The sequence below is a fragment of the Esox lucius genome, chromosome 18, assembly GCF_011004845.1.
Source record: "Esox lucius isolate fEsoLuc1 chromosome 18, fEsoLuc1.pri, whole genome shotgun sequence".
Classification (NCBI taxonomy): domain Eukaryota; kingdom Metazoa; phylum Chordata; class Actinopteri; order Esociformes; family Esocidae; genus Esox; species Esox lucius.
Genome location: NC_047586.1, coordinates 3,797,771 through 3,820,522, shown reverse-complemented (window position 1 = coordinate 3,820,522; position 22,752 = coordinate 3,797,771). Strand labels below are relative to the sequence as shown.

Genomic DNA, 22,752 nt, shown 5'->3' with positions numbered 1-22,752 from the left:
CGCTACTACAAGCTGTGAGCTAGGCCACGCTCAGAATGAATGAAGCCAACTCTTTAAAAAGCCAAAGCGCTGTCTTCCTTCCTTCTTTCATTAGGTAATGACGAGAGCCAGGGGAGGATTTCCATAAGCTGTCTTAACATTCAGATGGCGTATCATAATTTGAGCCAGTTTGCTACCACGGGATAATAATCCTGCCCCGGCAGGAAACAGCAGTTGTTGCCAGTGTTTGTCGGCGTCGACGAGGCAGCTGGTGCCTGCCCCGGAGTGTGTTTGTCACGGAGTGCCTCGTACTGTGCATTTACAAGACTCATGATTTTCTGCCATAGCTCTGTTTCCCTCGCGACTCGTGACGATGTTGCCTTTATCCACAGCCGTCGAGTAAAAGCGACTAGCCGTTGCTGTTCCAGTGCGTTCCTCGTGTGCATTAACAGTACTGGTCTGAATGACATCACGTCATGCCCTCCCAGTTGACCCCCCCCCCATGACGCCTCGTTCCGTTTCACATGGATCGTATTGACGGCGCCTGTAGTAGCGTGAGCATTTAGGGCTAAATGTATTTCTCATGGACGGAGTGACCGTTCTGTTGTCAGTTTGACGGCTTGGGGATTCGGCCCAGCAAACTTTTGGTTCCCTGTGCTGCCCTGTGGTCATTGACAGTGTCCTGCCAAATACTTCCTGACAGAGGGGGAGGGAAATCCTGAGACTCGAAAGAGATGTCGGGGGGGGGGGGGGGGTAGAAAGACAAAAGCCATAAGAGATGAGTTCTCCAGCTCTCTTATACTCTGAGGCTTTGAGGTGGAAAATGGCTTTGAAATAACCCCCAAAGGGTTTTAACCTTGAATTTTTAAAGGGTTCTTCAAAGGGTTCCCTCACGGGGTAAGCCAAGTAACTCATATGGAACTTTTTTTTTTATTTTACTGTGACTCATGGTCGGCCCCGCCCCCTCATCCTCCGCCAATCAGGGGAGCGGCGCCTCCCGCTGAGGCCCACAGCAGCAACAGATGCCCAGCATTCCACACATTCTCAGATGATCTGCGCACCTTCACGAGGGCGGCTCGTGCTCGTGTCCCAAACGGCACCCTGACCGCTAACCAGGGCACTCACTGTCGGCCAAAGGTAGCGAACAAACAAGGAGATAGCGTGCCTATTGATGCCAAGCCAGCGTATGTACTCTGTCTCTGAAGTGTTGTCAGATAAAGGACTGATATAGATACAGGCGTTGTGTTTGTGTACGTTTGCCTGTGTGTAGGAAAATTTACACTTAGTCTTTATGACCTGGTTATGGTTATGAAAGTGCCATAATTTATCACAGCGCGGCCATAGAAATGTGTAATATTGAAGCACATATGGGATTTATGCCATCTTAGGAGCTGTAATAATAATGACTTATGATTTGGTTGTGGCACCAAATCTTTTGTACAACGAGAATTGTCTTTAGTTTACCCACAACTCAAACCGTTTATTGGTGTACCATGGGTCTATTTCCTCTGCAACCACAGTTTCACTGCTGCACTCTTTTCGGCGGAGTGTGTTTTCGACACATACATCCGATGTGTTTTTTTGGGGGGGTTTGCGGTAATGCTGTGAGGAAAGACATTGTTTTACAGTTATTGTGTCATAACAAACAGGAACCCTTGAGAAACAGGATCCTGCATTATTGTGACCTAGTGGATTTCCTTCTAGCGAGAATTGTGTGTGTTTGTGTGTGTGTGTGTGTGTAGGTTTTATTATCCTGGTGGGCACAAAAAAAGTTGTAAAACAAGGGAAATTCAATTTTTTCAGGGTGATTTGCTCATGAGCAACCGGGCAATTCTGTCTTTGCCTTAGTGGTTAGGTTTATTGTAAAAGTAACAAATGGTGTTTGGGTTTATGGTTAAGGTTAGGTTGAGGTTTTGGTTAGGGTTATATTCTATTCATGGTTAAGAATCCGACCTTCTGGGGACATAATAGACGGGATAAGTTGATGTTTTCAGTCATGTCTAGACCCCAGGGGAGGGGGGGGACATAAGATTCTGCGTAGGAATAATGCTTACAGTCCCTTAAGCAAAGTAAAACTCCCACACTGCAATTTTGCTCTGTCACCCGAACGGATTGAGGCTTTCTCCAAAATAGTTTAATTTCACACAATGGAGCGACCCGCCCAGTCGTCCAGGACACCTCCCCCTGCAGCCCCAGCTGTGCCTAGGGCCGGTCTGAAGATGTGAAATGACGTGTAATTTCCCACCCGTGCCGTGTCATTGTGTGGTTTCATCCTGAATGGGGAACGGAGGGATATTAGAAGGATGCTGCCCAACCGGGTGGCCTTCCTTCCTCGAAGCGTTCTAATTATTTGGATTCCACAATCCCACATTTTCACGGAGCCCGGTCTTCCGTCTCTACAGATCTGCCACTGAGTACCAGTTTGACTCGTCAAGGGGGGTGTCCCAGACGGTGCCCTGTTCTCCTTGTGGTGGGCCACTTTTTGGCCCCACAGTCAGCGAAGGTAGTGCTCTGTGTAGCCAAATAGGGTTTAATTTGGGATGCGCCCCAGAATTCTGATCTGGATCCCATTTAAAGCCCTCCCGAAAACAAAGGGAACACTGAAAAGTAAAAAAAAAACAAAAAAACACAGCGCCTTCTGATAATTGTTCACATGCCCGAAGCAGCTTGTGTCTGATATCTGAGATCCAGTACGGAAACGTAATGTGTGTTTGTTTTGTGTCGATCCAGTTTTACATGCCTTTTGTCTGTGGAAGCGCCCAGGAAATGTTTAAGGATTTCAATGTGCTGTTCTATGAGTATTTTAGAAGAGAATGGAGTGGAGCGGGTGCGTGAAACACACAGCGCTATGAAAACAGTTCATTTTGGGGCAAAAGAAAAGGTGTGACGAGAAAGCTTGGTCAGATTGAGAGTGCTTCAGAAGATTCTGTCTAGATCTTCCAATCTGGTTAGCATGCCTGCAGTGGCTGTGATGAGACAAGGCTGCAAGTGCAAATCAAAAAAACAAATGTTCAGGCAATCACATGTGGCTGTCCTGCTATGTGGCACCCTAGTCTTGACTGTTCCTGACCTCATGAACTCCACGGGCCTCATGATGAGTCTACGCTTTCCAAATAAAATAGGCTGTGTGAAGACAGAGAACACACCAACACATATTAGGATGTATCCTCCTAACACCCTCCTAACACCCCCCCCCGGCCTCCAGAACCAGAAGCCTCAGATTCTCTAGATGCCGAACACGGCCCCAACCAGATAGCGGCCCACATGCGTCATCGTCGCTTGTGACTGTCCCTTCAGATTCCTGCCACCCTACACCACAGCAGTGACCGCGGCGGTGACCGCGACGGTGACCCCGGCAGTGACCGCGGGGATTTGGCCTGGAGCCATGCCCGCCTAACCGTCCTCTACCCCTAACAGCGCCCTCTGTATTCTCTACCATGATGTTGCTGTGCGACCGCTGTTGACTGTTTTTACACAACGAAACTTCTATTTAGACGGACAAGACCTGTAGTCAGATTTGTGTCTGATAGGATTTTTTGTGCAAACGAGTGAAACTATCAGTTGTTGCGACGGAGTCTCACCCGCTGCTGCTGTGGTATAAAGCTGTAGCAGTTGGGAAGCCACTGGTGCCTCAGAAATGCTACCAGCGACAGCACCTTCTCTGCAGAGAGTGGCACGTTAGTTACCAGTCAGAATAGCACGCACACCTCTGGAGCAGTGATGGTTTCGCATTGCTGGTGTGAATAGAAAATTGTAATTGCGTAATATGGCAATGTTATTTAAATTAAATTGTATTCACAACAGTTGTTGTACTCTAAATAGGCTTGGAGTGTCTGCTCGCACTCAGTGGTTATTGGAAAAATCCGGAATTTTATTCACAACGATGAAACCTTGCAGAGGCTGACTAGTGCTTGCCTTTACCAAAGAAAGAGGTCTGCCTTTACCTAACTAAACTCCTCAGAATTGACCTCAGAATGAGGTCTGCCTTAACTGAACTCCTCTGATTTGAACTCAGAATGAGGTCCACCTTAACTAAACTCCTCAGAATTGACCTCAGAATGAGGTCTGCCTTAACTGAATTGCTCTGATTTGAACTCAGAATGAGGTCTGCCTTAACTAAACTCCTCTGATTTGACCTCAGAAAGAGGTCTGCCTAACAAAAAACTAATGGAACCGAACTAAAACTCATGGATCTGTTTGGGCATGGTCAGAGCTGGCTTGGAAGTCTGAGAGAAGTATCTGTGTATAATTCCTATTGACCCCCACAGCGGAATACTGCCTTCCTGTTGGTGTACAGCCCCACGTGTTTCCTGGATGATGTCAGAGGCTGGGTGTCTCAACTCATTGGGGCAGTTTTGGCCTCCGCCAGCATACATTTCTCCTACAGGATTCTTTGTTGAGCAGCGTGGGTATTGATTGTCCTCAGATGACCGGAGGTCAGCCGTTCGCATGTGATGACTTTTATTTTACACAGGCAAGAGCGTTTTCTCCACGGTGACAACGAATGAGGAGAAATCTTCTTTGTGTGTGATGATGACCAATGTGGATTGTAGCTTCGTGAGTGCGCCCATTCTTTGTGCAGAGCCTTGGGCGACCACCCGAGATCAGGAGCTGCTTTTGCTTAAATTCCTCATTCGTTTAGTCAGACTTACACGTGTGGGTTCGGTAACTTTTTGTAGCAAGGAAAACAATATGGATGAATGACTCCGTCATAACACATGGAAAATTGTTTGCGATCTGAGCCTCGTAGTCAGGCTACCGTATCGCTTTATTTTTCTCCTCAGCTGGTAACATTTCAGCGGAGCCAAGAAGAACAGCGCTTTTTTTTGTCACCTTAGACAAAATATAAAAATGCCCCACCATTCACAAGTGTGGATGTGTGGGTGTAAAAATCCCAAAACTCTACCATATGGCACCAGTATTTATATTCTTGCTGCACACTCATCTTTGATTCTGTGTCCTCTATGGCACCTAATGTCAAAAGCAGCATGCCCCTCTTCCTCTCTCTGGGCCCCCTGACCTCTTGAATGTAGGCTGCTTGGGCAGTATCCTGTCTGACACAGACCAGGGAGCCCCCAGTGCCCCCCTGCCCAAACATGTAGACACACATGCTGATTGGGAGGTAATGCAGCCTTCCCCTGTCAACCTAAACTGTGTGTGTGTGTGTGTCCTGATAATCTGTCATCGACTGACTTAACAAGAGTTCTGCTGCGCTCCCTCACCTTGTTTATTCAGTTCCTTCAATGTTTGTCAGAGTCACAGTTCGCTTAGTTCAGTTGTTTTCTGTTGTCGTCATTATTGAGTCAAACACATATTTCAGCACACGCCACGCCACCCCCCCCCCCACACACACACACACATTAATCAACACACGCCACCATCCACCCACACACACACAGTCACGTTCATCATCACACGCGAACTGACACACAGTCACACTCCTGCAGTATGTTAAAGGGACAGTTAAATCCGTGTTGTTTAACAGGAGAGGGGCTCTCGGGTCTCTAATGTGGCCATGTAGACCATTTCTCCTCCAGACTTTAGAGTCTTTCTGACTGGCATAACATTTCTCGATCCCGTCCGCTTGTTATGGCCTTGTGCATTTGTCTCTCATTTCCTCCCGGCAAACTTTTCAAATATCAAGCTTTTTCCTTTCCCACATTTCTCAAATCTCAAATAACAACCTCTCAAGGATGTGTGGGCCACAGCCATAAAGGGAGAGGGAAACAAAGGGGAGCGAGGGGGTTGTCTGCTTTCCAATTAAATGTCATTGCTCACAACCTGTTTTTTTTAATGTTTTCTCACACCTCTCTTTATCTCCCTCCCTCCCTCCCTCACAACTCTCCTTATTTTTTAAAGCAGCATCTCGATTAGGGATTTCTGAAGCTTCTGTTCATTTCGACCAGTTCTTTGTGCTCTGAAGAGTTAATCCGTGTATTATCTGATGAGGCCTAGTGGGCCAGACGTGTTTAGCTGCTGAGTTATGTGAAGGTGTCCAGTAGTAGCCTGATAGGATCATTTGGGTTCCCCTTCTGAACCCCTTCAAGTCTGGAGGAGATCACCGGCAGACTGAGAAGTCGGGCCCCTTCACGGTCCGCCAAGCGTCTCAGAAAAGGAGGGCCCAACTGATCTGACGTCAGCTCTTCCACTCTGAAATGCTGGTTTTGGGAGAGTGTGCAGATTTCCCAGGTTTTCAGTAAATGCATGTGTGAAGGCTTTGTGATCCCGACTTATTCAATCCTAATTCTGAGATTCATCTATCCAGGCTTACAGGAAAACTATGGAATTCTGGGAAGGTGACATTTAGTTTGCAACCATGTCACCAATAGCATTCTGTACTTGTTTGCCACCTGACCCAGGCCGGTGCTGTAAATTTTTAATGACCCGGGCACAACACGCATCTGGAGATTAAGGTGCTGTGTTGAAAACCAGGTGTTTTGGGGATGGGTGCAGGGACAATGTACCATTCTGTTTTTACCGCTGTGATATAAAACATTTTAAGGATTCAGAGTTTTGGACACAAGTCGACGTAGGATAAGGAAGTGGAGAAAGCATGATGTCTCTTCAGTTGTGACTGGGGGTGTCAGCTGTGTGGTCTGTGACTGGGGTAGTCAGCTGTGTGTTCTGTGACTGGGGTTGTCAGCTGCGTGTTCTGTGACTGGGGTGGTCAGCTGTGTGTTCTGTGACTGGGGTTGTCAGCTGTGTGTTCTGTGACTGGGGGTGTCAGCTGTGGGTTCTGTGACTGGGGGTGTCAGCTGTGGGTTCTGTGACTGGGGGTGTCAGCTGTGGGTTCTGTGACTGGGGGTGTCAGCTGTGGGTTCTGTGACTGGGGGTGTCAGCTGTGGGTTCTGTGACTGGGATTGTCAACTGTGTGCATCCAGCTGAATATAGTTACGGTTACCAACCTGGCACAGGAATTCAGTGGGTTTTCCACAGCAACTGGTGGCGCCATTTTGGGCCCGTCATGCATTTGACCCCTGACCGGTCACGTTGTGTTTAGAAAACGGTCCTGTTTGCATGATGCAATGGCTGTTGGGTACCGAGCTTCCAATGCTCATCAGAATGACCATTACTCGTTAAGGGTCCCCTGGCTGCCGACCATATAAATGTCAAGCTTCCATTGTGTTTTTCAGGGTAAACATTTAAATGTGTCTGTCTCCTTCTGTTGCGCACAGCTCAGGAAATTGCAAGGTAACATCAGCTTTGTCCTAATCTTGGTCGTTTAATCTCTGAATTCCTTTAGCTTAAGGCGATTTGGGATTTTGACACAGAGCACGACATTGTTGGAGTTTAGCTGAGACTACCAAAGGGGTCCTTTGGGTTTTGTCAGGCGTCTTGTCAAGTTCAGGAGAACAACGGAATTATAACATTGAAGTAGACAATTAATGAGGAGCTTTGACTGGAATAAGTGGAAGTGATTTCCTCTGCAAATTATACATTTTGGACATTGCGACAGGTTGTTGTTGGTGGATTATGGATACAGAGAAGAATCCAGCTTCATTCCGGAACGCTCCTAGTTGGCAGGATTAGCCTGCCTTCGAGACTCTTTATTGGGTGGCTTTCTTGATAGCTTAATTCCTGAGTGACTTGGGGCTCAAAGTTTCAGTCTGCCTGCCTCCTGCTGTTGGCTAAAGTCCCTTGATATCGCAGCCATGCCCTGTAATGGAGACCGAGTCCCTTGTCAGAGTGGGGATCAGCGTCAGAAATCAGTGCTTTAGAATACCATTGGTTGCATCCCGCCGTCACTCAGGGCTGAAGTTCCGGTAGACAAAACATTAATTCTACCTAGTCCGACGTGCTCGGAGCCCCGCCCACAGGCCCGTTTGAGATAAGAGAGCCAAGCAGAGTGGTGAAGGAGATTGGGGGGTGACAGTGGGAGATGGAGAGACAGACAGGAGGGAGAGAAAGAGGCGAGAAAGGGAGAGGCAGAGTGATAGCGGTCCTTCGTTCTGGCCCGGCCAGGCCCGTGTGTGTCCGTGAACAATAGGGTCTGTCTCCAGCTGACACTGGTTCTGCTGTGTGCCTCAGCTCCAGGCTCCAGGGAACAGCTCATCCGCCGGACCTCCTGACCCCCAGGACGGAGCCTTACGGCAGGCACAGCCACTCACTGAGGACCCCTTGTTTATGGCTGCCCCTGCCACATTCCACATGGCACCCTATTCCCAAAACAGTGCTTTACGTAAGCCCGCAGACCTCTGGTCAGGATGAGTGCGCGACGAAAGGGAATATAGGGTGCCATTTGGGACGGCGTCAAGACTCCGTTGTGGCCCTGGCCCAGAAACACTCAGACGCAGATGCCAAGTCCCAAACAGGACCCTGTTTACTGTACAGTGCCCTGCTGTTGCCCGTGTGGGTCCCGGGGAACAGGGGGCCATTTGGGAGGCACGTACTGTTTCTAAAACATACTTGAGGTTGTGCTCAGAGCTCAGCGGTGAAAATGGGCTATAGCTCGGACGGACCTTTCTCATTGTTTTCCTCCATTGTTTTCAGAAGGTTATTTATAGTCCTGAAGAGCGGCCCAGTGGCTGTCTGGCAAGTGTTCTTTTTTTTTTTAAGGGATTTCAAGGCCAACATTGCTTTGCGCTGTACAGGATGGAACTCTGCACTTTTACGGTGCCACGGGCCAGCCCGGCGTCACACGATGATGGACGCCGCTGCCGTGATCTGCGCGGCAGCCCGGCGATCCTGGCGCCCGGGTTCAGACTCGGCCTGCATCCTGAATGTTTTGACCCGGACTCCGGTCTGAACTGGTCTCCTGTGCAGAGAGAATAGTGTGTCATTTGGGTTGTGAGCAGCTCTGTTGACTTTGCTGTTTGGAGATGAGCAGGGGATGGAAACCTCTCAACCTCTAATTGATGCAAATGGCTTCTAAGAAGAGAAGCACTTTGAGAATGTAAACACCGTTTGTATCTGTCATGTTTCCTAAATTGGCGCCCTACCGCTTCTGTGGTCCCCTTCTTCTGAGTGTGCGCCCAGGTCAAAGGGAGGGCACAGCTGTTAGGGAGTAGCTCGCCGTTTGGGATGACGTCAGGTGCCGTGGAGCTAAAGAGCTCGGATGAGTTAAGTTAACGGATGTTAGATGGCCAAGCAGTTGTGGATGGACTTTATTTTATATGGAGCAGGCTGGTCTTGGGCGGTCCAATTTGCCCTGGAGGGGGAGAGGGAAGGTGGGAGAGATGGAGGGAGGGATGGAGGGGGAGGTCATTCACGGTAGCTCACTAGTTTTGTCAGTCTTATGGATCCCTGGTCTAAGGGAGGGCACACATAAACGGAGACATCTGAGGTCACTCGCGTGTGTGTGTGATGTATGTGTGTGTGATGTTGGGTGGTGATTGACTTTTGTCTACTGTTACTACCAGTACTTCTCAGACTGTGGCCGAGCCTAACCTGGTTTCGTTTTTTGTGAAGACTGTGGCTGCCGAGCGACTGGGGACAGGGTTGTTGTCAGTGGCGGAGCTGTTGCCGGGAGGCCCTGGACTCCTCCTAGATCCCCTTTATCAATCACAGCTCATCCTCCTGCCGCTGGTCCCAAGAGCTTCTCTGAAAAGGCTTCAGAAACGACACAGAGGTGAAGATGAGCTCCTGAAATACACGCCCTGTATCCCGAACCATGCCCTGTTCCCTACATCGCAGGGCTCTTCTTTCACGCCCGCGCCTGTCCTCCCTCAACGGTACCAGTGGACTTTAAAAGGGAACGGGGTGGCATTTGGAATGCGTGCATTGAGAACGTCTGGATTTTGATTAATGACTGGTTAATTGGTTGCTAGGCAGAGGGCGCCCCATTTCGGTTCTTCTGGGGGTTGGGTGACTCGGTCGTAGCCGTGGAAAACTAAGTTAGTGTTTAAGCACACATGGCCCTGGTTACAACAGTCTTTTAGGAGCTGATTGACGGGAAACCAAAAACCTTGACCCCGTGCAGCAAAAACAAAAGAAAAAGAGGAAAAATGACCCCCTCCACAGTTTCATTCCTTAATTGGAACCCAGTGTTGAAATGTCTGTTTATAGGTTTCTAAGAATCCCTTTTCAGATGTAACAGTAAGTTCTGTGTCTGCCTGGCGTTTTAATAGTGCTTCACAAATAACCTTTATTGAAAGCAGATGTCCTGCCGGTTATTTCTGCAAATTCTCCTTTTTCATTTCCTCTGTCATTTCGTCTTGACCCTCCCGAGATCCTCAACAATGACTGGGCCGATCTGAGGGGGTTGAGCTCTGCAGGAGGGCTCCAAACACACACAAACACACGCAGAGTGAGTGTGTAACGGCTAGATATTAGTGTGAAGTGGCTAGATTTAATCCTCCCAAAATGTTACCTATTGTTTTTTTGGTATGGATTCATCTTTAATGCAGTCACAATCAGTCAAAATTGTAAGGAGATTTTCATAAGAATTCTATAGATTTCTGGCCTTATCTTGGGTTTGGAAAAGATACAGGCAAGCTACTTCAGCAACTCCTTCAAAACTAGTTTCCAGGTGATATATTCAAAGTAATAGTCTCAACTCCCAAACTTTCATATTTTACACAGGTGTCTGGGTTTGTTCCAAAAGGATGAATTGAATGCTTTGCAGTTAATTTTCAGGATCAATAACTGAAGAATTCCACAGTACAATTGTCTAATTTGCTTCCATCCTATAGATATTAGTGTGATGTTGCTAGATTTAATCCTCCCAAAATGTTACCTATTGTTATTTTGGTATGGTTGCATATTTAGTGCATTCACAAACAGTCAAAATTGTATGCCGATTTTAACAGTAATTCTGTAGATATTTGGCCATATCTTGGCCTTGGATAACGATACAGGCAAACTAATTCAGCTACTCCTTCAGACGTAACCACCAGTTGACATTTCCAAAGCACCAGTCTCAACTGTTAAGCTTTCATATTTTTCAAAGAGGCCAAGTGTTGTTCCATAAGGATAAATTGTGCATTTAAAAGGGTCAATTGCAGGATCAATAACTGAACAATTCCACCGTAAAATGGTCTCATCTTGTTACAACCTATAGATACAAGGGTGTAGTTGACCATTTAAAAGTCCCAGAATGTTACCTATTGTTAGTTTGGCATGGTTGCATGTTTAGTGCGGTCTCAACTAGTCAACATTGTATATACATCTTGAGAACTATTTAATGACATTTTAGCTTAGCCACTTCACCCATTTCTTCAGACATAGCCCACTGTTGACATATTCAAAGCACAAGTCTCAAGCATCAAGCTTTCATATTTTTCACAGAGGTCAGGTATTGTTCAATATTAATGAATTGAAAATTTTCAAGGGTAATTTGCAGAATCAATAACATCAAAATTCCACAGTAATATTGACTCATACTGTAAAATCTTGTAGATACAAGTGTCTAGTAAATAGATTACCAGTTTGGAAATTTTACCTATGGTTGTTTTTGCTGCATTGTCTACTTTGTGCATTTAGGGACATTTATGGTTTGGGTTAAGAGAGGTCTCCTAGAGGCCCTATTGGGTTGTAAAGGTTTTGATTATCTGAGAACATTAAAATTATGTTGTTTACATTTACAGTTCTCATGCTATGTCATAGCATGTTCTACATCTACCACTATACAGCTGGAAAAATAGAGTTAAGGTATTGTTTTAGATCATTTTGTGAAATAGAGTTAGGTTTAGAATTTAGAGAGGTCTCAAAGAGGCCCTATTATCAGACAACTATTTGTTATTCACACTCTACATTGTATATAATAGTATATTCTACACTAAACATCAAACTTAATTTAGAGAAAACACAGTTTAGACATAGTTTTAGTTTATTTTGTGGAACAGCGTTAGGGTTATAGTCTCCAAGATGCCCTATTTTCATAAATGTAGTTATTTTCACTATATATTTCATAATATAACAAATATCTCCAGTTGTTTGTAATGAATATGGTTTGTATCTATTCATTTCCTATAATAAGTTAATCAATTCCCACAACAGATGAAGTGTTCTGATAGGGCCTCTGTGCTACCTGCAATTTATAGTTTCAAATGATCAAAATCCCAGAATAAATTACATAACATTGTAAAACTGCATGCAACTAACAGGAGAGTTCTGAGGAACATGCTGGCTAAGTTAGAAATGTCTGACATTTCAGGTCCTGACATTTCTTTATCCACCTTTGCAAATTGTCTTCGAACATCAGATGGATGTACAGTCATGCAATCTATCGAGATTATTTCCCCTTGTTTGAGACAAAAACAAATTACCATGGAGAGAATGAGAGAGAACAATCTTATTACTAGCTACCTGGTGATGATCCCTCAAAGACTGAAAAAAAAACTGTAATTCTCTCCTTTTTTTTAAGTATTGCTATAAGATAGGCTACCTGTCTCCAGTTTAATAAAATTTAACATTTTACAGATTATAACAAAAATGACTGTTTGTAGCATTGAAAATGGAAGACGACAGTAATAGCCATGTGTTCATTTATAAAAACTATTACATTTTAAATATAAAATTTAAATATTTATTCAAGAAGAGAGAGATGGTAACCCAGAGGCCCTACAATACTTAGAGAGAGAGAGGGTGGAGGGAGGGGGGAGGAGGGGGGAGGCCAAGGTCTGAAGACGGCGCTGTACACACTGGCGGCACAAATGGAACCCTGTTCCCTTTATAAATCCCTACTTATGACCAGGGTCTATGGGGAATTGGGCAATAAGGTGCTATTTTCCCTCCCCCACTACACACACTGGGTCTTTTCACTAGGCTTCTGTCTTTCGCTGGCCCAGATGGCAACCATTTTTTTTTTTTTTAGGACAAACATCTACATTCACTAAAGCATGAAAGTATGCGTTATAAATGTAGTTTTCACACACAAACTTTATAGGTCCGAACCCCAAAAAGACTTCTCAAAAAACACCATGGTCGCTGCGGTGGTACATTTTATGTATTTTGATTCCGAGTTTTCTTAATTTACCAAAGTCCCATTAGCTTTTTTTTTTTTTTTTTTTTTTTTTAAAAATTTGGCGGCATTAATTTTCACTTTTGGCACTGTTCTCTCTCTGTTTAGCTGTGGTGATACTTTTACATGCAAGCCTCCAGCTCTACACTGAAGGCTCTTGACAGATGTATTTCAGTCACCGTTGTGTTCCGGTGGACATTGCCAGTCACACTCAATCACCGAGTGGTACATACTTATTTATAGTTTCCTTTTAGGAAAACTACAATTACATCTGTCCCCTCCTCTGGGTTTAAATGAAAACCCGTACAAGCTCAGATCTCTATCTTGTTTCACGCTGTCAAAATAATTAGAACAGAGCTTTGAGAAAAGTGGCATTGCTTTATGGGATGACAAACACACACACACACACACACACAGACAGACGCACACCACTCTTTCCTACACAAACACACATATACACACACACACAGGCACACACGTTGATGTTGTGTTTGTGTATTTCCCATGGGTACCTGGGTTATCAGTTGTAAAAACTAAACATTTAATCCCAGATGCTTTCTCCTCAGGATGCCGGCTGAAGCTCTTATTACTAACTGGCGTGTGCTCATTATTGAATTGTCTATTTTAATCAAACAGTGAAAGGAAACCTGGGTTTAGGGTTGTTGTTGTAAACCGCTTTATTAGAGAAATCCTTCTTCTTGCAAGCCTGTAGATAGTTTTGATTATCAAACAGTTCTGTGAATGTTTATATATTTCTTAAAGGATTTATTTAAGCCCGTGATCTGAAGGAGGAAGCCCTGGGAAATATTGTCCCGTCATCTTTCATAGGGCGATTTCAATAACATCTTCTATTCTGAACTGGGGCTGAAATTGCATAATAAGAGCTCCTATAGATAAAATAGGTTCCGTTATTGTTGCTTGGTTCCAGAAATAGCCAGAGACAAAGAACAAAGAAGTGTCATTTCTGATACAGTGGATTTTCATCTGTTTAATCTCTCCTGTGGAGAGAAAAGGGCAAAAAAAGAGATGCAAATTCCCCACTGGGAGGACATTTTTTTTATAAAATACTGCTCGTCGTTTTCGTGATGAGTGTCACGACAGACAGCCTTTTTTGAATCCATGGAGCGAAAGTGACACCCCCCGATCTCTTCCTTTCATAACTTCCCAACAGACACCAAATATCCTTCTCCCGCTAACTCCCTGTACCGCCTCCGTGCCACTGACACGCGACATCCTTCAAATGCCATATCGGTGTGCCCGGAGGCCGTGTGGGGGGGGTTTTATTCTGGTCATGGGTGCCAGAGCAGTAAGACAGGCTTTTCGGTCACATGACTAACTTAGCCGTCTATGTATATGAGCAAGTGAGCAACACACACATTCATCATCGTCATCGTCAGTGGAACCAGATAAACTGATAAACCAGCCTTCCACTCTTTCTGGCTTCGCCTGTGTCGCCTGAGGACTGTCTAATGGGTCCCTGGTATTCTCCACCTTTACTTGGAATATCCATTGACAACCGACTGCGTGCGTGCGTGCGTGCGTGCCCGTGTTACTGATAAAACTCATAAAAGAGTCCTTCAAAACATGTCTGTTTGTTCACCCGCCAGGCGACTTGTCATGCTGTGAACCGTGAGTCATCTTTTCTGAGGTAAACAACCGCTGATTAACTGGCGAGTTTGTTGTTGACAGAGATAGTTGTCAGGTACAGAAGACACAGTTCTTCTGTTGTTGGTTCAGCATGGGCCGAGTGAAAGTGGAAAACACTCTTCTTATTACTGTCCACAAACTGTGAGATTTAAATAGCCATCAGCTGATTGGCCGTTTGTGTGTTTTCGTCCGTGTGTTTGAGTTTGAAACCACCCAGAGTAACAGACTTGACTTGCATCCCCTTTTTGTGAATTTCTGTTAAATAGTAATCCTTTTTTTTGAGAGAGGGAGAAAGTGTGCCTTATTTTACATATCGTTTCAGTTTAATCTGGCACGTACCAATTCTCAAGCCGAAAGAGGGTTTTTGGTTTGAATGGAGGGAATGTCCAGTGTTCAGATGTCTTTACCTGTGTAAGAGACTTATATACATAGATGTGTTTAGTTACACGAGGCTGAATAATGACTAGTCTACCAGCCATGTTCTTCCTGACCCTCTTCCTCGACTTCACACTCACAAAAGAGAACGTGTTCTGTACTGAGGAACCCATCCAGGTTCTGATGGAATGAGCCAATCTTTCTGCTGAGGGCACTCTGGCCTCTGTTGTCATGGCTTGGCTACAGACATACTGAAGATCTTCATACTCTGTGTTTTTGACCGACCACTGGAATTATCATCTCGAAACACTTGTTAAGGTGACCCGAACCGCGGACCAGTTGTCCCGACCCGCGGACCAGTTGTCCCGACCCGCGGACCAGTTGTCCCGACCCGCGGACCAGTTGTCCCGACCCGCGGACCAGTTGTCCCGACCCGCGAACCAGTTGTCCCGACCCGCGAACCAGTTGTCCCGACCCGCGAACCAGTTGTCCGGCTTCACTCCCTGATATTTGGTGGCCTGTTCCTGCTCACGAACCTCCTCTGCCTTTTAAGGTTTGACCCGTCATGCATTTGTAACCACTGCGTTTAACAGCCATGCACATGGTCAAAAGGCGCTGGCTTTGTCGTCGCTGTGACAGGATTGCTGTTACCCCCCCACGAACCTAGTTAAAACCTAGAATGACGGTGTGTCCCGTGGTTTTCGCTCAGACACATCTGACCATCTCATCTTAGTTGTCCATCCATAACCCGGCTGCCGTGGTTAGAGGGGGATCTCTAGGCACAACGGCCTGTTCTACTGGACTCCTGCTACTGCCTCATACCCACGACTGCAACAGAGACGTGATAGAGAAGGATTGTTGACGAGCCCCTCTCATGTACAGTTGTTCCAGTAAACCACGCCGGTTCATAATAAAACAATAGCAGTGTTATCAGCTACAGTAGCCCACTTTGGGCAATCTATTGTGGTGTAGAACGTCCCCTAATTACACACACAAACAATTCAAAAGCCTCCACCCCCCCCTGCTCCCCCAGGCCTGACCCTTCTCTGTGATGAAGGGAGAGGCTCAATGACAGGACTTTCCCTTTTCAAAATGGATGAGCATTTTTCAGAGGCTGTTTTGTTACTGTGAGAGAACACTGGCTGGACGCTGTCTGTTCCTCGAAACACATGACCTCCTTCCTTCTCGAAGCCTGGGGTTTTACTCTGCAGCTTTAGGTGCGTGCGTTCGCGTGCGTGCGTTCGCGTGCGTGCGTTCGCGTGCGTGCGTTCGCGTGCGTGCGTTCGCGTGCGTGCGTTCGCGTGCGTGCGTTCGCGTGCGTGCGTTCGCGTGCGTGCGTTCGCGTGCGTGCGTTCGCGTGCGTGCGTTCGCGTGCGTGCGTTCGCGTGCGTGCGTTCGCGTGCGTGCGTTCGCGTGCGTGCGTTCGCGTGCGTGCGTTCGCGTGCGTGGGTGTGGTGTGTGTGTGTGCGGTGTGTGTGTGTGGTTTGTCGGCCTCACAACCCTGTCCAGATGTAAGAGTATTACCCAGTTGGTAGAACCGGTCCATGTTCTCAGTTGACTCTACTGAGGACCCCCCCCCCCGACCATATTCCAAATGTATAAACTTGGTAATTTGCCCCTGCAATGCTGATTGGCTGAAAGCTGTGGTTTATGAAAGTAATAAGGCACATCCCTTTTCACTGCTCTAGTTGTGTCTGTAACCGGTTTATAAGAGAAGTGAGGCGCCCCAGGGGGTTGTGGTAGATTGCCAATATATCACGGCTATGGGGCTGTATCCAGGCAAACTGCAGAGTGCTGTGCCTTAGAAGTTATTGGCCAAATACCACACCCCCTGGTGACTTGCTGCTTAAATATACTGTCTTATTAGCTCCAGTTCCTTTGTATAAAGGCGAGCAGAACAGGCAGATATTGACACTTAAAAGAGGGAGGGGGAGAAGGGGGAGAGGGGGGTGTGGCAGAGTCAAGATAAGGAAAATATATATACATATATAGACAGAGGGAGAGAGAGAGAGGGAGCAGGGAGGACCGAGAGGGAGCAGGGAGGACCGAGAGGGAGCAGGGAGGACCGAGAGGGAGCAGGGAGGACCGAGAGGGAGCAGGGAGGACCGAGAGGGAGCAGGGAGGACAGAGAGGGAGCAGGGAGGACAGAGAGGGAGCAGGGAGGACAGAGAGGGAATGAGTGTTTGGGTAGTGTGGTCTGTTATACACAGTTGTTAGTTTCCACCGTCTCCCTCTGACTTGCCTCAAGCTCCTGCTGCCTCATGATCTACAGCGAGGGTGTTTGTGTGTACCAAGTTTGTTGTATCGTCCTCTTTTCAATACATGTTGTGGCTCCCATCTAAAGGTTCGTGTGGTCCCTCTTTAAAGGGAAAGCAGAAGTGCACAGGTGGTAGGTTTGACCCTTTTCTCTGAAACAGAAGTAGGTGAATAATTCTGATTGCTTTGTTCTCTATTGTTCTGGCCTAGCTACTTCTCTAAAGTTGTGGAAGTGACTCAGGACCGCGAGCCGACCAGGCTATTCTTTTATCTGTCTGTCTGACCTGTCTGTCTGTCTGACCTGTCTGTCTCTCTGTCTGTCTCTCTATCTGTCTGTCTCTCTATCTGTCTGTCTCTCGGTCCGCCATTCTGTCCACCCTTCTGTAATACTGGGGTGGATATTCACACATGGCATCGGCATGCCAGTTCCCACATCCGTCTTCACCTGTGTATGTTCCAGGAGAGAGTCCAGTGGATTATATTCACAGCCGCCTCTAATCCGTGAGAACCGGCCTCTTCACACCCATGTTAATAGGCCAGGCCACCCCGGTTCCCTCCTCCCTCAGCCCCCCCCCCCCCCCCCCCCCCCCCCCACAGAGGCTTAGGGTCACGTAGTGGGAATGGCAGTTTGAAAACAAATGTCTGCTAAAATGTCACAGCTGTTTTGACAAAAAGGAACTGTTTTGCGTTTCGGCGTAGCAGTTTCCGGAATGCCAAGTTGACTTGTTCCACCGAAAAGTTACGGTAGACGACATGTGTCACCAAAACGGGAAACCGGGTTTCAGAGTCAGGGGTCATGTTAGACACGGCACACCTTGAATTGCTCGTCCTCTCAGCATTGTGAGTAGCCCTGAGTTTTGGCCCGGTACGTTAACGACCCACTCCTCTATATAAACGTTTGGCTAGGTACACATTTCTTTTGCTCTGTATTTCAGTATGTATGTATGTCAGTGGAGGTGTTATCTTAGGCTTGGCAGCCTCGCCCATTCCCGTCGCCTGCTCTCGCTTCACGAGGCTCTGAATCCGTGTGATCACACCTCTCTCGGGTTGAACCGATTAACCCACTGACCCCTGAGACTGACTTCTACATGTTCTTGCGGGAACAACCGTGCCCGTTGGTGGACTAAAATGCCCCAGTAGAAATACAATTACTAGAATGGACATTCCTGTTCCAGTTACATGGATGTGGCATGGTTCTTCTACAGTACTTATACTGCCTGGACCAGGCAGGACCACTCACTGCCCCACCCCGAACACCTTAATAACCTGGCACTTTGATTCCAGCCTTCCAGGCGTGTCCTCGGTTGGTTCTGCGTGCGTTCCAGCATTTGATAATGCGTTGAAACGAAATAGGAATTTATCAGTGCGCTCCAGGTCCGAGCCATGGCTTTGGCCACGACACGCCGCACATCCTGGATTCTGTTCTCGTGTACGCAACGCACTCTCACAAGCGTTCTGGGCGGCTTTTACGGCTGGTTCGTGTTGCGGGGGCGGGTTTGGTTAGCTTTTCCTGGCTAGGCTGTTGCTGTGTCTGACTCCCTCTGAGGCTCCCCAGGGGTTTATTCTCTGGCCAGAAGGACGGAGGGACACAGGGCTGGTTTATCTACATGCCCAGACCTGGAGGAGGACAGAAACAGGAAGACGACTAGGCGGGGACGGGGAGGTTTTAGATCACAGAGTGTCTGTCTAGCGAATGAAGAAAGGAGGGAGGAGGAGGAGGAAAGAGGATGAAGCACAGATATCGAGGTCGCAACACAGACACGCTTTCTGGTCAGAGAGCGAACCAGGTCGGGGGAACAAGTGGCCCAATTGTTTGACTGCGAGAGCAGCTGGCCGAGTGCAGGGTCACGCGTGTCGATCCTCCGGGTGGGAGGGGAGCTGTGACCGGGCCGGCAAACTGCTTGGCGCTTTGTTTGTGTGTGTTACACACACTTAAATACACAAGCGAGGCCACAGTGAACAACGGGTCGCAGCCCTGGACGGTCCCGGATCCGCGTGCCGCCGTGCCTGTTGCCTGGAAGCCAGAGGCCCTGGAAGCTGGCAAACGACGCCGGGTCGGATCGAAAAAGCCGTGCCCGGAAGGTGTTATCTTTCCCTTCCCCTGTTGGAAGGAGTGAACCGTCTTTGTCTCGCTGCTCGGCGTGACCTGGCGCACGGCACACTAATTCACATTTAGTGCGCTGCTTTTAAAGGGACCCTAGTGCTCTACTTAGGGGGCAGGGTGTCATTGGGTCTCAGGCGTGCCCTCTCCCGTGGCGGGTGTTTCTGGGTGTTCGTTGAAAGGCTGGTGTTTAGACGAGTTCTTTTTGAGTCACCCAAGGCTCCATAGATAGAGAAATTGCCCGGGTTAGTGGTTCCATTCTATTAGTTCTATTTATACTCTATTACGGAGCCTAGTGTTAACTCTGGTTATCAGGGCTCTGATTGGGTTTCCTTTCATGCAGGCTCTTTGATGTGAGATTGGCCTTGCAGACAATACCTGCCCACTGTAGTTCCTTTCAGATCTCTGCCAGTACCAGGGTAGTCTGTCACACCACCATTCAGACTGATGTATACCTCAGTACTGCCTGAAAGGGAGATTATGCCATTTCTTTTCTTCTTGCGTTATGGCCCTTTGTTTTTAGAGTGGTTTCAAATACGGCCTGCTGCTTTTTCAGTAGTCAAAACTGTTGTCTGTATTGTCCCACTTTCTTTTTTCCAGTAAAAAGTATGCAAAAGTGGCTGGAGAAAAATATCTCTCTAAAATGGTTACAAATTTACGGTTTAGTTGCCCACAGAAACCTGACCCCCTTGAAATGGTGTCTTGAGTTGCCTTGGTGAAATGGGGGTGTTGTCATGGTATTGGAGGATGAATTTGATGGCCTGAACCTGACCTGACATCTAGGCTTAAAACAAGGTGACAGAAAACATTTACAACTTTCCCTTTTATCTCTGCACAGTTGCAAAAAGTCCCCCGACCGACTGAGTCACATTTCTTTTTCTGGAGAGCAGACAGTCAGTTGAAGATAGTTTCCCTGCAGAATGAAGCCTTGCTCTTCCAGCTCAAACGTCACTGCTTATGGTATGACCAAAATCACCCCCTAAATGTGATTGCTTTAATGCTCGGACCGGGGATTGTTCTGAGCACCTTGTAGTGGTACAGGAGCTCCACATGTACTCTTATGCAACACAATCCTGAATGCCCATCAGTAGATTAAAACTCAAACAGCATTTTTCAGCCATCAACCCGAGGTAGACGTTTCTATGGAATGGAAAAATAAAAGCGGTCATAATGTTGAGGGGGGAAAAACCTCAGTGACCACCTGTGACACTGAAAGCTAAAGCCTGTTTTTTTTTTTAGTTTAAATCTTTCGGACCAGGAAAATAATGAGTATGATTAATGAGTAGGTATGTGAACCGATAAGGCCACCTCCCTCCCTCCCTCCCTCCCTCCCTCTCTCTACCTCCCTCTCTCTCTCTCTACCTCCCTCCCTCTCTCTCTACCTCCCTCTCTCTCTCTCTACCTCCCTCTCTCTCTCTCTACCTCCCTCTCTCTCTCTCTACCTCCCTCTCTCCTTCTATCTCTCCCTCCCTCCCTCTCTCCTTCTATCTCTCCCCCCCCTCTCTCTGCTTGCCTTTGTTCATAAAAACATAAATAATGAACTGATGCAACAGTGGGCTGTGCCGACCCCTCTGCTCCACCCCCGAAAAACAGCCAACCAATCGGGTGTGAGGCAGTCAGGACACAAGGGACTCCCTAGTTGAAGTGTGTAGGAGGCCGCAGGAGAAAGGTGGAGGAGACTCCGTATCAGTTTACTTGGCCGGACAGACATACGTAACCTGTTGCTCTGGAGGCAACGGTTCTGTATCAACGTGCACGTGTACGTACGTGTGTATGCATGCATGTGTGTGTGGCCTACTGTAGTCCCTAATGACCTCATGTTTCAGAGTCTGTCTGGCGTTGGCCCTGTAAACGTAAGTGTGTGTGTGTGTGTGTGTGTGTGTGTTGGTCAAAGTGCCCCATGGCTTGGGTTAAAGCGATACTGGTTTGTCCCCCAGTGGCTGGTTGAACTCTGAGCGTGCAGCCACATTTGACTGATGGGCAAACGCTGATTGGAATGTGGCATTCTGTTACACCACACACACACACACACTCTCACACACACACACTCACACGTCGATCCCCCCCAGCGCAACACCTCCAGAACCTCTCTCTCTCTCTCAACTTGCCTTCTGTGTAGCTTTTATGTGGCCCCTGTCAGTTATTTTTCACAAAACTCATTATAGAGAGTTCTGCTATACGACGTTGAACTCTGACCTTAACTGTACCCGCCTGATATGGCAGTAAAACATTTCCAAACCCCAGACGTAGAATCTCCATGAGGCCAGTAAATCCCCTGAAAACCCTTCTTTACATGTACAGCGACGTCTGCGCGTTTCTTCCCTGGCCATCGACGTGACCGCGGGATTGGGTTTATGGTGCTTGCTAGCGTCTCGCTGCTGATAACATTAAGTTAGAGGTACTCCGGTTGCTACAAAGAACAACGTTGTTAAAGGCTTGAGTTTCGATTTCTGGTTTGCCACGGCTGGTACGCTTTGTTTTCTTGGAGTTATTGTTTTGTTTTTCCTCAGTTCTGCCTCGTCGTGGAGTGATTGATTGGCTACCGTCTCGTACTGTTGGGTTATTTTAAAGGCTAAAAGCAATGAGAATTGCTCATGCAACAAAATGCTTTTTGTACAATTTGAATGACGTCAAGCGTAGAACGACTGACCGTTTGCCTCGTCTTCTCTCCCACAGGATCGTAAGCTGTCCAAGACCGAGCGTCAGAGATTCAAGGAGGAGGCAGAGATGTTGAAGGGGCTCCAACACCCCAACATTGTCCGTTTCTACGACTCCTGGGAGTCCCCGTCCAGAGGGAAGAACTCCAAGTGCATTGTCCTGGTCACGGAGCTCATGACCTCTGGCACCCTGAAAACGTGAGCAGGGTTCTGGGAGACTTCCACACACACTACACACGCCATACACACACTACACACACACTACACACGCCACACACACACTACACACGCCACACACACACTACACACGCCACACACACACTACACACGCCAAACACACACTACACACGCCACACACACACTACACACGCCAAACACACACTACACACGCCAAACACACACTACACACACCCCACACACACCACATACACTACACACACCACACACACACGCCACACACCACACACCCCACACACACACACCCGGAGTTATTTATTTTATCCGAGCCTCCAAATCTAATTTTCAACACGTCTGTACACGAGGAGCCCCACTTGGGGTAGAGGTAACTCCTCCTCCTTCTTACCACAAGGCTGTGTTGACCTTGACTCAGGTTTGTGCCTCTCAAGCGGCTTTTCCATTGACTTACATTGCCCTGCTGTTACTGTCAGCCCGTATACACACAGACACACCTGGTTGGCTGTGTTCATTCATTCCCCTGTTGGCTACTGCAGTCCCACCGGGTGTGAAAACATCAAAACAAATCTCGCCAATTTTCTTGTGTTATCTTCCAGTGTTATTTCTTATTTGAATAAAGCCCTTTCCTCAGCGGCTTCTGT

General features: G+C 47.3%; 1 protein-coding gene across 11 annotated transcripts in view; it reads left to right on the top strand.

The window, feature by feature from the left end:
* The window catches only part of wnk1b (WNK lysine deficient protein kinase 1b), a 106,986-nt gene that overhangs the window by 35,152 nt on the left and 49,082 nt on the right, over positions 1-22,752 (top strand). For 10 of the 11 annotated variants that reach the window (XM_029114517.2, XM_029114515.2, XM_029114518.2 and 7 more), the window contains exon 3: positions 21,936-22,114. In XM_029114517.2, coding sequence (XP_028970350.2) covers positions 21,936-22,114 — 179 coding nt within the window. Of the gene's footprint in view, positions 1-14,283; positions 14,529-21,935; positions 22,115-22,752 lie in introns of those variants that run through there. The other variant, XM_029114522.2, reaches the window with a different exon arrangement.